Source organism: Chaetura pelagica, unplaced genomic scaffold, assembly GCF_000747805.2.
Source record: "Chaetura pelagica isolate M959 unplaced genomic scaffold, ChaPel_1.0 scaffold21, whole genome shotgun sequence".
Taxonomy (NCBI): domain Eukaryota; kingdom Metazoa; phylum Chordata; class Aves; order Apodiformes; family Apodidae; genus Chaetura; species Chaetura pelagica.
The window spans coordinates 1,613,167-1,629,267 of NW_009952251.1; the positions used below are offsets into that span (position 1 = coordinate 1,613,167).

A 16,101-nucleotide genomic window follows, 5' to 3' on the forward strand; every position below is an offset into this window, starting at 1 on the left:
AAAGCCCGCCCCCCCCGCCCCGGCAGCCCCAGCCACCACAGTCATGGCAGGCGGAGGAGGCCTCAGGCATGGGATGACCTGTGATACAGATGGGACCCTCTGGGGAAGGCAGCCATGGTAGAAGCCCCCAAACGTCTCTACAACCATCCTGATTTATAGTGAGGGTGATGTTTATGATACAGAACACTTTGGTTGGCTGGCTTGGAACAGCTGCCCTGGGCTTTGGCCCTCCTACTGCATCCACATGGTTCAAAACTACTGACCTTGGTCATCATGGAATGTGATACAGATGGGACCCTCTGGGGAAGGCAGCCATGGTAGAAGCCCCCAAACGTCTCTACAACCATCCTGATTTATAGTGAGGGTGATGTTTATGATACAGAACACTTTGGTTGGCTGGCTTGGAACAGCTGCCCTGGGCTTTGGCCCTCCTACTGCATCCACATGGTTCAAAACTACTGACCTTGGTCATCATGGAAACCCATGCACCAGAGCATCTTATCTCTTATTAGCACAGAACTGGACTCTGCAGCCTCAAAACTAGTTTCTCTAAACAGAAAAAAATATTTTAGAATTCTGTCCCAACAAAACCAGGACAAAAGTGTAGTAGCCTGAAGGAAATTTCTGTTTAGTTGGAGCTGCTGTCTGTACAGGAAAAGGGAAATGCCTCATTTCAGTGAAAGAAAACTGAAAGTACAGGAATGGTACAGACAGGTAATTGACAAAATCAATGCTGAAGAGGAGATGCTATGTATGCAGGGAAAAGACATTTTTAGTGCTAAATTGTACGTGTAATGTGTAGACTGGGAATTAAAATGTTTGTGGTTTGTTGGGGTTTTTTTCATTAAATCATAGTAGAGGGAGGAAATTCAGCCTGAAAGAGACTTAAGTCATGGTAGTTTTAACTGTCTCATTTGAAAGACTGACATCTATTAAACTCTGGCATTCTCTTTGTTTTATTTGTAGGGATGGCTGAGCTGAGAAGCTTGTGAAACTTACATTAAATATCCTATATATACACTTCTACTGATCGGTGGTAGCCCAAATTAAATACGCATGTCCTAAGATGGCAACAGATCTGGAATATGAGCCAGTCTGCAGAAATGAGTTGATACTGGATTTGTTAAGTGTCTTGATGGCTTGATAGCTCTCACTTACTCTGTCTCTAAACCAAAGCCATCTTTCTACCAAAGCAATAAAGGGATTGTGCACAATCTGACTACAGAATGCTATTTCCAAATAAGTGAACTGTGAAAAAAGGACTCATGAATTTTGATCACAGGGACTTGGAGAGCGTCTCTGGTAAGTAGAAGAATTAACTTGTAAAAATCATGAACATTTCTAAGATGTCATAGAACACCAACTTGAAAACAACCTTAAGTTTCACATTCTTTATATTGTTTATGTGATATTGTGAATGAACAAAAACAATGAGTCCTCTTAAAGAACTTATAAAATCAGCTTCCATTGTAAAATGTTGTTTGTAATGTTCTCAGTGTCAGTAATCAATATTGGAACTTTTTCCACTGAAAAATACTGAGGATAGCATTCATCTGTAGTCAAAATGCTGAGAAGATAATAATAATATACTTTTGATATGCAGTATTTTAGCAACTTAGAATTAATGCTTCATATTTTTTTTGTTGCAATCATTATGAAGAGATTAGGGGAGAGGGGGACAACAGAGGAGGAGCTAAACTTTCTTTCCAGGATTTTGAATATTGTGTTTCTCATTAAAATGGAATATTTGCTCCCTGATTTTAAGGCAGTATTCAGTTGATTTTTGTAGTTACTTTAAGATTGTTTGCATCTATGTTCATTACCAAACAAAAGGATAAACAGAAGAACAAGAAAAAAGTGAATTTTCTTCAGAAAAGAGAAGTGTAGCTATGCTAAAACCAATGAAACCTTACAAAATCCAGGAAAATATAGAAATTACATGTATTATATTCAAGAAGTCAGAGGGAATCATTGCTATACCAGCTCTACAGGAATTTGTGGAGTTACCTGAAGATGAGGAACTTAAAAATACAACAATGTAAATCAAGTATTGGTTCAGTAAGTATTCTGGTAATTTGGCCAGTACAAAATATCTCTTCAAATCTACTGAAACTTGATAAAGTATTTTGTAGCATGTAGAATGTATACTCCTGTAGCAATACTAATTATGTGTGATATTTAATAGTAATGTACTATTACTGGCACTTACTCATTTTCAGATGTCTGCTCCAGTGTGGACCTTCCTGAGGTAGAGTTGGTGAGCATGCTAGAAGAGCAGTTGCCAGATTACAAGTTACGAGTGGACTCTCTGTATCTGTATGAAAATCAAGACTGGATTCAGTCCCCTGCCTGCCGTGGCCATCTGCCTGAAATCACTTCCCCAGCTCATGATGAGGAGCCTTTCCATTACATGAGTGAGTATATGTGGGTCTAGTATTTTATTTTTTTTTGTTTCAGTGGAAAACTGTAACTATAAGAGTGGGAACACATGACAAAGAGACAGAAACCTAGAATTGCTCTAAATTAGATATAATACACAAGTGTTCATGCCACTAAAAAATAATTTCTGCTTGCAACATTATTATCAGAAACAGACCCAGCAATAAAAATTAAGTGGCTTTCCAAATGCTTTCCACAGTTAAAGAGTTCCAAGCCTGTGAGTTCAGTTGATAACAAGACTACTTCAAATTGTTGAGTTCTTAGGAGGTATTATTTTACTTTTACTTACTCATCTACTGTGCACTCTGGGTAGAGGGTTAAAGCTGAACTAAAGAAATCACCATATGTGAACACTTACCACAGGAGAGCTGGCTATAATATTCTGCCTGTAATGGCTGAAACTTGCTTATGTCTGTGCAGTGAATTTTCCAAATACTGTTAAACCAGGTAAGTTCCGAGTCCCCTGTTAGAAACCAGTATCAGCAACCAAGTGGTACACTAAAAATGACCTCCCACATGCTACTGATAGATAGGTACTTGAAATTTTGTGAAGAAATTCTATTTTTGCCCTGCTTAGAAATACATTTAGTAAATGGCAGGAAATCTTCAGAAATAGATTTAGACCAAATCCACAGTAATCTCATTTTGCAATGCAGTGATGATGGAATCAGTTTCAAAACAGGTTAACTTAGACCTTCAGCTGATGAGGACATTTATGTATTTGTTAAGTTTATATTGCTGCCTTCTTTACTTTCATGATATTGATTCCATACAGCAAAAATAGCTAATTTGTGTTGAACTTAGACAAGTTCAAACATTCATAACCTGCAAGTCAGAGAGAAAATTCTGCTCCTGAAGGGAATAATACTTAAATGGTTCTTTAAAAGTTCTAAGAAAATTTTAATAGTATAAAAAGTAAGTTAACACATGTATTTATTTTTTATGGTGGTGGATTAATGCAAGTAAATCACCTATTTCCTTACATTTTAATTCTTTCTCCTCTTCGTTCTTCCTCCCTCCCCCCTGTATCTTTCATTTGCTGTTACTCTAGCTCTTATTGAACTTCCTTCCTCCTCCTTGGCTGGATCTCACACATTTCCTCAAGGTAATTAAGATTTCTTCTTTACTAGCATCTTTTGTTTCTCAGAACAAGAACTAGAGCAGACCAGTGCTTTATGTTCTAGCACTGTGTTTTGTTTAGAGTTGTCACAAATTCTTTATGCTTTGTTTATTCTTGACTCAGTCCTGCTTTTCAAATCCTACTTGTTCTAAGTTTTTTTTTTGTAGTTTTACAGACTCTTCAAACTTAAAAGTCACTCAATCATTAAGACAGGATTTTCTGCTACATCTAAATTGAAGATATACATTATGCCATTTCTTTTTAACTGTTCCTAAGATGATCAGGCACTTAATACATACATTTTCATGGCTGCTCTCTGGGGTCTCCATACGTTCTGTTTGTCACACACACTAATGTTTTGGGTTTTATTCAACAGTAAAGTCTGCAGGTGTGTTCAGCTATATTTGGGTATGTTCCAATAAACTCTTCCCTTTCTCTTCAGCAAGCTGGATGATTTAATAGCTTAGCAGTATTCAAAAGCAGAACTTAAGAGATTTTTCTCCTTTTTCTAAATTTGAAGGTTTTAGCTAATATTGCTGAAAGGTGTAAACATTCTGGCCTCGTATCAATCTCCCAAATGAGTATGGCTTCATATTGTGAAATTAAAATGCATTTTCATAGCCTCTGCTAGGTTCATCAGCTAAGTACTGTATTTGTACATAAATGGCATCCTCTGAGTTTCAGCTTGGTCCCTTCCCACCAGTCTTCTTGTACTTAAGCTACTTCAATAAATATGTTTTTCTCTTTTCAGTTCTTGGCACAGATAATGTGGAGCAGAAAACCTATAGTGATGCTGACATGGTCAAACATCTGTTAGCTGAGGTATGCTTGTCTCAGTAATGCTATCTTAATATATTTGAGGACATGTATTTGAGGAAGGGTTTTATTCAGTTACTGGAAATTTTGGTTCAGTTATCTGCAGGAGCTGCTTATCAAACACATGGGTAATGAGAAGCTGCCCATTGGGTTGCACCGTCTCAGAAAAAAAATAACCAAAACTATGGGCACCCATGGAGCCAGTGAGGTGTAAGAAACAGCTTTCTTCTGCTTTCCTGTTGTTCCTTTGCTTCTACCCTCTCATCACTATTCAAGTTAAGCAGTCTGTTCTGTAGAAGGTGTCACTTGAAAGACCACAGACCTAACTATATGTGGCTTCTTTGTATGATTGAACAGAGCCCATGTAACCTTTTCAGTACTCAGCAGAAAACCAAAAAATGTCCCTATCCCCATGTTATTTTAAGTTATTGTGGGAGAGAATGCGCTATGTCAAGGAACACAGTTCCATGTGCTCTGGATCCAAATGATGAAGCATTAATCATTGTTCTAACAATGTGGATCCATTTGAGATAGAAGTGGAATCTCAGCATGGTGCATTAAACAATATCTACTAAACAAAAACTACTCTGAATTTAAACCTTATCTGATCAAATGTAGACATTTGTTCTCATTTTGTGAGCAGAAAGATCGGGACCTGGAACTAGCAGCTCGTATTGGACAAGCCCTCCTTAAGCGAAACCACCTTCTGACGGAACAGAATGAAGCACTAGAAGAACAGTTAGGACAAAGTCTAGATCGAGTGAGTGATATTTTTTAAAGGTTGTTTTTTTATGATTACAGAAAGAATATTAATAGAAATATATTCTTCCATTGTGAAAACAGGTCATTGCTGCTCTTAAGCTACAGGAATATACTTAGAAGTCATTCTCCTAATTGTCATAGTTAAATCAGTTATCTTGGTCCAAGAATTAACTATCAAGACTGCATATTATAATTGCTGAGAAATTATGAGAACTTTGGGTATTATTATGATATGTCTACAGCAGGATTGCGCTTTCAAAGAGTTTGTTTTGACCATCAGACTGATATCCTGCCGTTAGGCATGAGAGGAGATGGCCTCAAGTTGCTTCAGGGGAGGTTTAGCTTGGATATTAGGAAAAAAATATTTACTGAGTTGTCAAGCATTGGAATGGGCTGCCCAGGGAAATGGTGGAGTCACCATCCTTGGAGGTGTTAAAAAAATGTGCAGACATGGCACTTTGGGACACGTTTTAGTGGGCATGGTGGTGTTGGGTTGACAGGTGGACTTGATGATCTTAGATGTCTTTTCTATAATTATTTTATGATTAATAATCTAAGTCAAAATAAGTAGTCAATATCTGATATGAACTGCTACAACTTCACAGGTGAAGAAACAGCCAGCAAATGAGCTAGCCTAATGGATGCTTACACTGAAAAAAAAAAAAATAAGGCTTTAAAATTATATGTAATGAAAACTGTGTTCTGCTCACGATCTTAACCTATTCCTTTAAGCACAGATTCTTGATCCAGTCCTTTCTTGTTCTTTTTTTTTAAAAATAATTGAATAGTTGACACCCTATGAATGTATGTCAAGTTATTTAACTCTAAGATCAACCAATGGGTTGGACCAGATGATCTTTCAAGGTCCCTTCCAACCCCTAGGATTCTGTGATTCTGTAATGCAAGCTGAGTTTACAGTGAAATGCATTTAGCTGCTTGTGTAAAACAATGTGTTGGCAATAAATACATACTTATAATGAACTGTAGGACAGCATAAACTTAGGTATTCATATAAAAATGTAGATACACGAAGTAGAATCTGTCTGAATGAGATCTGTCTCTTCTGTCATTTTTATTTATCTTGCAATTAATTTAATGTATAGACCGGGGAGGACCAGTCTACACAAACGAGTAAATGTCTATCAGTCTTTTTCTCCAGGAAGTAACTCTTCAGACAAATCAAAGAATCATAGAATGGTATGGACTTGAAGGGACTTGAAAGATCATCTAGTTCCAACCCCCCTGCGTGGGCAGGGACATCTCCAGCTAGACTAGGTTGCTCAAAGCCCTGTCCAAACTGCCCTTGAATACTTATAGGGAGGAGGCATCCACAGCCTTCCTGGGCAACCTGTTCCAGTGTTCTATGTTATCTTGAATTTTCAGTCTGCCTTAAAGTGCTAACATAATGATTTTGAGAACTTTCTATAAAATAAATAGAGCCTGAATCTTATATACAAATATAAATAAATAATGAGCTGTGAGCTATTTTTCAATCACATTTTAAACTGGAGAAGTGATGTTCCAAGAGCCTGCATAAGTAATACACTGTGATACTGGATAGCTAAAGAATAATTCACAAGCTGGTGATATTCTTTTGTTATAGGTTAATCAGCTGCAGCATGAACTGTCAAAGAAAGATGACCTGCTTCGTATTGTTTCGATTGCTTCTGAGGAGAGTGAAACAGATTCTAGCTGTTCCACACCACTACGTTTCAATGAATCTTTCAATGTATCACATGATCTGTTGCAGCTGGATATCTTGCAAGATAAACTCAGGGAGCTGGAAGAGGAGAACCTTGCTCTCCGTTCAAAGGTATCTCTGACTTAGTGATACCACATATGTTGGATATGAAATAAATCAGAATGGTTAAAAAATCCAGCATTTGGGTTTCTTGTGAAGCCTATGACTGCTTTGTATTTCTGTATTCAAATGGTACCTGTATACTTTCCCTCCACTCATTCCCCCATCCCTGTGTTTACTTCACTACACCTCATTATCTCCAGAGTCTTCTAGCAGTCCCTCCTCAATGTCTTTATGGTATGTGAAAGAATATGGGAACTTTTGTAAATACCAAGCAAAAATACTTGGACCCAACAGGCCCTCAAATCTGTGCGACCTGTTTTGATATAAATCTGACCGCAATTAGTAGAATTTTGAGAATTGAGTTGTGTTGGCATTACATTTTTGTCAGCTTGTATATTAAGCTTCAATATTAAGGGTTAATAAGCTTCTACTAAAATTCTTTTGAAGACACACTTAGATTTGACTATGTGATTAATCTCTGTATTTTAATTGGTTACTCTTATGTAGAAAACATTAATCTTGTGCTCTTACAGGGATGGAGACTAAATGGCCAGACAATATGGTTATAAAAGTCATGGAACCAACAGTAAAGGTTACAAGAATTAGAATATACAGATGGAGTGTCTCTTCTTTGGAGAGCAGAACTTGTAAAACAGGAAATTGGTTGGAAGTGGGGGAGGTTTCTTCCTTTTAAGAAAAGGAGGGTGTTGTTTGTAAGAAAGGTGTTATTTTCATTTGGTTTGTGTGATTTTTCTTGTTTTGTTTTTATGTGAGACTTTTCCAATGTAAGTTTGTTGCAACAATACAGCAGAGATTAGATTCTTTTAATGCAAACAAAATATACTTTTCCCTTTGTTGTTCCCAAAATATTCAGCTGAAGATGCACATCTTTTCTAAAAACTCCTGAAGACCAAATGGATAATTTAATAGTGCTGGAGGAGAAGATCAAACTGCTTTTACAATGCTCCTAACCCTGTATATAAGAACAGAACTTTACCAATCAGTGATTAATTTAGTCTACCTTAGTGCTAAAAAATGGACTTGAAAAAGACTGCTGTCATTCTATGGTACAACAGAACCTTCACTCAGTTGGAATGGCCTCAATTACATTGAGCATTTATTTGCTGCTTTTTTTTTTTTTTTTATGTGACAGCATTCTGTCAATAAGTGTGTTTGTCTGCATTTGTGTTGCAGTAGTTCTACTTCCTTAGGTAATTTGTAAACTCATTTACTAAGTTTTATGCCACTTAACGGCAAACAGTCCTGAACATAGAAGACTTGTGTGTGCAAAGTTTAATATTATTACCTTCACCATCAAAATGGGAGTGGGAATCTAGTATGCTCGATGTTGTTTAGACCTGTAGTGATACTTGGTCTCTGGCCCGTAAAATTGACAGTCTATTTAGGCCATTTGGGGAATATGAAGAAAAGCTTCTCTACTGAAAGCTTTTCAGTGCCATAAAGGAACTGGCTAACATCATTCAGTTTTCAACATTTCCTTGCCTGAGGAAGTTCTGAAGCAAATTCAGTTGCTTACTTCTGATTACTGTCTTGGTTTATTCTCTGTAGCAGGTCACATATTTCTACAAAAATATTTTACTAGAGGCACGAGGGAGATCATGTGTCTCTGTCTTTCACTCAAAAATTCTATAGAATTCAGTGAAATGAGTTGGGGGAGGGGAAATGGTTAGGAAGCGTGGCTGGATGCATAGAAATAAAAAAGATGGAGAGGAGACTCTTCAGTTGCAAGAATTTCAGAAATAAAAATTTATAACATTTATCTATGTACTGAAATTGGAATACCAGTAATTGTCTTGCAGGCTTGCCATTTGAAGACAGAAACCATTACATATGAAGAGAAGGAACAGCAGCTGGTCAATGACTGTGTCAAAGAACTCCGTGAGTATCCAGCCTATATCTTGCAATGGCAAAATGGTATTTGAAATAGCTAGTGCCTACACCTTAGTTATCTCTGAATCAAAAAGCAAGCTTAAGTAATTTATGCCAAGTATTCAAGACTTGTTCTTTACCGCAGTGCAAAAGTGTTTCTGTATTTTGTCAAGTTTCACTCTGGCATTCAACTGCAGGTACGTGTACTTTGTTTGAAGAGAGAAAATATCCATAAGAACATTTTAAGATTCTTTTCCTATACAACCACCATAAAGAAGACTAGATTACTTCTTGATTTTTTTTTCTTGTTCCAGGTGACCATAAAATAGTATGAACTGATACATAGTTGGTTGTTAATTTACTCCATTCCCTCTGAGAAAATATGTATCCTTTCCAAATAGAAGTTATTTCATGTAACCTGTCACATTTTCCTTCCGTGAGAATGTCTGTGAGTTCTGCTTTATCCAATTCTGTAGCACATGTAGGCATGCTAGGTGATCTAAACTCACAGAAATAATCTTTTCCCAAAGGATGTCTAGTCTACACCTTTAAAATGTGCATCTTCATGAAAAATCTGACTGTGAGCTTAAATGTCCACAGGCCTGTGAGGTACAGTAACCACTAAATTTGTAGAATGACCTTTATGCAAGATTCATCTGGCTTCATTATGCCTTTGCCACACTTTCAGGGCAAGTGCACAGGCAGTACTAAGTGCATAAACATATCTCTGCTTTTTAAGTTGCTTTGTCATCTCACTTGATGAAGTGCTTACTCAAGGGAAAAAAAACCCTGGAAATAGTATGCAATGGGTCTCTGAGGAACAGACAGTGACCAGAATCAAGAGCTAAACAGGTGCATGTTACACTTTAAAAGTCTGACAAATTGCCTTTGCTTACAGAGAGTGGTAGTTACTGACAAGATCAATTCAGAGCCTGACTCCTTCAGCATATTCCAAGTCTGGCCTTGGTCGTGAGCCAGTATGTAATCTGAAATAGTATACAGGAGCTTACACTTGATTTTATTACGGTCATTTCACATACCTGTGATATACGTATTTCACGTTCTGCCTACCTAGCTCTTAATATGTTATACCTGCATTTGAAATTAGCTCTTTCTTCACCCCACCACTTCTCTTTTTCTTTTCCTTATGGATGTTTTAAGGCACCTACTCTTACATACTATGAATTGATTTCCTAAGAGCATTTGTCATTTTTCCGAATGTCGTTGACTTTCACTGATCTTGTCTGGGTTTTAGCTTTGTTTTAGGTTTTTGTCATGTGTTGGGAAGAGCTATCTATTAAGTTCCTTTAATTTTTTTAGGGCAAACAAATGCTCAAATTTCCAGAATAACAGAGGAGTTGTCAGAGAAGAGTGAGGAGTTGGTTCGATATCAAGAAGAGATCTCATCCCTCTTATCCCAGATTGTTGATCTTCAACATAAACTCAGAGAAGTAAGGGAATACTGATGAAGAGTGTGTTTGTGTGTGTGTGCTCGTGTGTGCGCAGCATTGTTTACAGCAGGTAAAAAGTGGCATGCAAGGCAGGGGGTAACATTGAAAGAGAGTGGCTGTTTCAGGAAAGTATGGCAGAGGATCAACTCTCTCGGGAAAACTGGAAAATGATAAGCACCTTTTTGTGCTTTCAGCATGTGATTGAAAAGGAGGAGCTGAAACTTCACTTACAAGCTTCCAAAGATGCTCAGAGACAACTGACAGCAGAGGTACTCAAGTCTTCTACATATATACATTTAGATAAATGTTTAGAATTGTATAGAATACAAGAGAAAGAAAACTAAGAGAGAATGGGAACTATTGCTTTTTAATGATGTTGGGCTTTTCATGTTTCACTGTAGTTGGAGTCACGTGATTGAAGGAAAAGAATAATTATTTTAAGTCTACTCAAATATTTTGTATTCACAGGATTATGAAAAGCAAGGAAGGTGTTCCAAGTAGTGAAGTCTTACTATTCTTGGTAGTGACAAGAAAAATATTTTTTTTTACTGTGATTATTACTGACTATATCAGCAATATTGTAGTTCATTAGATTTTATGGAAGTTCTCTTTTTTGTTTCTTTTCCATTAGCAGTTACTGTATTTTTAGTTTTACCTATTTTTAGTTTTCCTTTGGATTTTGTCATATGTCTTCCTCTTTTCAGTCTTAATTTGGATTTTATGTTTCACTACTAAAATCAGTGCAGGTGCTATGCTGACCATTGTCCATTACAGATGTTGGCATGTGCTGTGCAGTTGGACAAATATTAGTGTTGAATCAGTCAGTATAGGTTCCTGTATGAATTATTTCAGTTTCCTCTGCCCCTTCTTTGAAGCTTTCTGGTATCACGTGATGTCCTCTTTTCTCTTTCAGCTACATGAGTTGCAAGATCGGAATGCGGAGTGTCTAGGGATGTTGCATGAATCACAGGAAGAAGTGAAGTTGCTGCGCAGCAGAACCAGCTCTCTTGCTTGTCTCTGCCACCTCCAGCCATGTGGAGCATTTCCTGTGGTAATAGATTCTGCTAGCATAGCACACACCTACTAGCACATAGGACCTGTAGTAGCATATAGCTGTATGAGTAAAACAGCTGTTGCAGGAGCTGCAGCAGGAACTATTTTGTAGTAGGAAAAGGAGCTGGTTTTTCAGTTGTTCAATATGTACACTTCTGAGAATTTTACGTATTAGGAAACTAGTAATTCACTTGCCATATTGTGATATTAAAATAATTTTTCCTTTTGGTATGCCTTTTCTGTTATATACAGAAATTGGCATGTTCCGCAGCTAGTACTCAGTTGTGCTAGTATTTTGGTCAATGTTTATGTGAATATTATAACTTGACAGTTTTTCTTCAAAAAACAAAGCATTTTTTCAGAAGTTCAATCAGTAGTTTGCTTCCTTTATATAGTTCATGATGTAATTTTATGTCTTTATCTTGTGAGAGTAAATTTTAAGCATTATCAGAAATGCATGACCTTAGACTAATTGCTAGAGATTACTAAATCAATGGAAAAGGGTTAAAGGCGTTTATTTTCCTCTTCTTGCTAGTGTCAGATATGTTCTAATTACTGTGCTCTCAAAAATTTCTGGGCTGTGCTGGGAATTGGTCAGGTTTTGATTGATTGTTCTGTGTATACAGAATGCCTCATTTACAATTTGGCCTTGCAAGAAGTGTTCTTAAAATTGTAGCTTAATAAACCAACATAAAGAGTACCAAGAAAAAGCTGATGTTGCTAATGAAAACGGAACCCATACTGGTTATAAAGAGGTGAAAAATGTCCCCCCCATGCCCTTACTTCAGAGACTGGAAAGTTGTCTGAAATATTCTGATACCAGAGAAACAAATGGAGATGGGGTTTTGGGGGTATTTTTAAAGAGACATTTTCTGCTAAAATTGTTAGGAGGAAGATTTAAATCTAATGTGTCAACTCTTCCGGTTTCCATTTTTTCTCTAGGATTCCCTTGCAGCAGAAATCGAAGGGACGATGCGGAAGGAATTGAGTCTGGATGATGAATCTGTTCTCTCCAAGCAAAAGTATGTTTTCAGATCCCTGTGTGCTATTCTGATATTTTTCCATATCCTTCTATTAAGCAAGATGAAACTGATTTCAGGAATCTATACATGTGGATGTTTCATCTATAGTAATTTTTAATGTAACTTAATAAAAAAGCTTTGTAGTGTTTAGTAATATTTTCAACTTTGAAACCTACTGTTCTTATTTCATTCTGTGAGGCAATTGGGAATTTGCTAAAAAGATGTTATTTCATTCTTTAATTCTTGAGGTTTTTGATACAAATTCTGTGATGCACAACACTAGTTTTATCCTCTTAAAAGCTTACAGAAAAATTCCTACGCAAATGAAGTCATAGCCAAAAGACTGATGATAGCTTTCCAAGCCCTGAAAACCTGATCCTGGATCTCTTACTTCTGAGCAAAAAGTAATAAATACATGCTTCTGAAAACATATAAATTAAATCCATAAGATACATGCTCCTGAATGTTCTCAAGTGGTTATCAATAGAGGTTTGGGTCTTTTAGGTCAAAATGAGTGATAATTCTGTTATTTAATAGGGTAGTACTTCTGAAAACCAGAATGTGTGTCCTAGTCATTCCTGTATTCTGAGCTTAAATCTTTTTAGACAGGTCTCTGCAGAACTGTGAAAGTCTGTTGTTCAAAGCTTTTTCTCTTTTATCTCTTTTTCAAAACGCTTCTGAAAACCAGTTTTGTTTGCTTGTCTTTTCTGCAGGCATCAACAGAAACGAGTATTTGACACCGTCAGGGTTGCTAATGTCACTCGTGGCCGCTCCTCTTCCTTTCTTGCTCCACTGCCAATCCCTGGATCTAATCGGTCAAGTGCTGTTATGACAGCAAAGCCCTTCCAGTCTGGTGTGCAGCAGTTGGAGAGCCACACACGGAGGACTCAGAGGAGCAGCTCTGAGAGTCTCAGGTAGGAAACCGCCTGTTACGTTCTTTATAAACTGATTCAAAACTAAATTGAGGCCTGACTTCTGCTATGTAAGACAGAAATAGTTAACTTAATCATCTTAATACCTATTATTATGTGATGTTTCTCACAGAGACACTCATAATCCTGGGCAGCCGGGGACCCCTGGAGACAATGACTTGGTCACAGCTCTGCACAGGCTTTCCCTCCGCCGTCAGAACTACCTGAGTGAGAAGCAGTTCTTTGAGGAGGAATGGGAGCGAAAAATGCATTTGTTGGCTGAGCAGAAAGAAGGGGCTGGTAGCTGTAGTACACTGAGAGAAAGCTCTTTTTCCCTGGGTACAAATTCAGAATTTACTGATCTCTCTGCCAGCTCCAGTAATCTCCGTGTCCTTCTCCCAGAAAAATTGCAAATTGTCAAACCCATTGAAGGTAAGAGGGTAGTCTTCGTTCTTGTATTAGCAGAAAAGGATTTTACATTAATTAGCCAATTAAATCTTTGTTGGTCTGTGTATAGCTAGGTATGATACACAGTAAGAGGTAGTAGTCATGTTTGTAGGCTATGTACCAACTAGCTCACCATTACTACTTTCTACTTGGCTCTTAGGCTTTTTCTTGGCATTTCCATCCAAGTGTTCCATGTGCATCACAGTCTTGGCACCAGCTGGCTGGGGTTGTTTTGATCATGAGTTTTTGTACCTCAATCAGTGGTAGGTAATGGCTCTTTGAGACTCTTGTCTTTTCTCACACCAGGATCTCAGACCCTTTTCCACTGGCAGCAGCTTGCCCGACCCAACCTAGGCACCATTCTTGACCCAAGACCAGGTGTTGTTACAAAAGGTTTTACGCCTCTGTCTGATGATGCTGTGCACCACATCTCTGACTTGGAGGAGGATGATGGGGAAGGAGGTGAAGGAGGTATAACATTTCAAGTGCAACAGTCCTTCCCAGAGGAAAAGAAATGTACAGTGGCAAAGCCAGTGGCAAAGCCAGTGGCAGCCATTTTCCTGCCACCTGTTACTTCAGCAGCTGTACCACTCACTGGTAAGGAGCATGGTTAGTGGGGGTTTTTTCCCTCTTTTTTAAGTTTCTTTTCCTTACTGGAAAGTATTTGACCTTGGGGCAATGCTCTCTTTGCTGTCTTTGTTCTTTACTTTAAAAAATTAGCAGTGATAACAACATTATCTTAAACTTTGCTTTGACTAGTCCTTATTTGTCTTTAATGTTACCCTCAATGAACGTAAACTCTCCATGTTGCAGCCTTGAATCCAGGGAAGTGTCTGTCTTCCACAAATTCCACATTTACCTTTACTACTTGTAGGATCCTTCACCCATCTGATGTCACTCATGTTACTCCCAGGTATGGTGACTGCTGACATCCTAAATGTTGTACAGGATTACAGAGTAGCTTTCTATCTTCTGATATATGGACCAGTTTTAAAAAATACCAAGGCAGTTAGGCAACACATGGGATGTTACTTATACAAACAACTGTAATTACAAAGGGAAAGCTTGAAATTCTCTAGAGTGAGAGTTAAAACAGGTTAGGGTAACTTAAAGGAAGTAAATTTATACTCTTAAATAGCAAATACCTTGTATCATATACCTATTATTTAAAAAAAAATACTACAATATTTTTCTCCTTATTGTGTCATAATTTTTAAAAACTAAGTTATTACTGGACATCTGTGTTGATATTCTGCCCAAATAGAGTATAGGTGACCAGAGAAGGTCAATTCATTGGTACTTACACAAAAACCTCTCTGTGAACCTGTTATCTTTTAAATATTTTGCAGAACAATAATACAGAATCTACTAAAGTTGACACTGTCACAGCTAGTAGCACTAGTTTCCTTTTTCTTGATACTTCTGTATACTAAAAGGCAAATACAAAGCAGGTACAAAATGTCTAATGTGTGCATCTTCTCTGTGTCATTTTATTTCAGCTCAGTGGGTCCCCCATTTTCACTTGGAAATACTGGCAGCAGCATTGGAAACCCAGTAGTGAGCACTCCAGCTGTGTCTTGCAGACTTAGTATTGGAGAATTTCTCACCAACAGAAGAGATTCAACTACTACCTTCAGCAGCATGAACAGTCTGGCTAAACTTCTGCAAGAAAGAGGCATCTCTGCCAAGGTTTATGATAGCCCCACATTAGAAAAACTGCCTTTGCTACAGCCCCCTCGAACTCTCCCCATTCCTTCTACTCCACCAAATTCTCCCTCACGTTCACCTTGTCCTTCCCCTCCACTGTTTGAGCCTCGAGTGCACCACTCAGAAAATTTTCTGGCTTCTCGACCTGTGGAAACATTCTTGCAAGAAATGTATGGCCTAAAGCCCTCCCGTAACTCTCCAGATGTAGGCCAGCTGAAGATGAACCTAGTGGACAGACTGAAGAGGCTGGGTATTGCCAGGGTGATCAAGCCCCCTGACACACAGGACCAGAGGAAGAACCCAGGGCCAGAGGTTAGCTTGACAAGGCAGGACTCTGCTATGTTTTTAAATGCAGGTAGCAACTTAATGGCAGGACTGAGAAGAAACCAGAGTCTTCCAGCCATGATTGGAGCATTGGGAGCTCCAGTTTGCACACAGTCATCAAAAATGGATGTTGTAAAGGAGGACTGAAATGATGGACTTCAAGCACAGTAAGTAATACACGAGGGTTAAGTGTCCAGTACAAGAATCATCAGATGTGTTACAGAAGAGTTGGAGAAGGCACATGCATGTTAATGATGTGGGAGAGAAAAGTGTTAGGATGACAGAGAAAAAGAACATTGCTTGGATTTGAGGAAGACTTTTGTGGAATATAAGGAAGAGGAAACCAAAGCCCGCT

General features: G+C 38.0%; 1 protein-coding gene across 1 annotated transcript; it reads left to right on the top strand.

Annotated features, from left to right (window-relative positions):
- Positions 1-968: 968 nt before the first annotated feature.
- TRAK2 (trafficking protein, kinesin binding 2) lies at positions 969-15,893 on the top strand. The gene is made up of 15 exons (XM_010007337.1): positions 969-1,302; positions 2,220-2,414; positions 4,311-4,381; positions 5,019-5,135; positions 6,741-6,950; positions 8,762-8,840; positions 10,152-10,282; positions 10,477-10,551; positions 11,196-11,333; positions 12,278-12,357; positions 13,071-13,271; positions 13,402-13,700; positions 14,022-14,310; positions 14,521-14,628; positions 15,215-15,893. Exons 1-15 carry the CDS (start codon positions 1,266-1,268, stop codon positions 15,891-15,893), a joined length of 2,709 nt encoding a protein of 902 aa, XP_010005639.1. The 5' UTR covers positions 969-1,265.
- Positions 15,894-16,101: the final 208 nt, after the last annotated feature.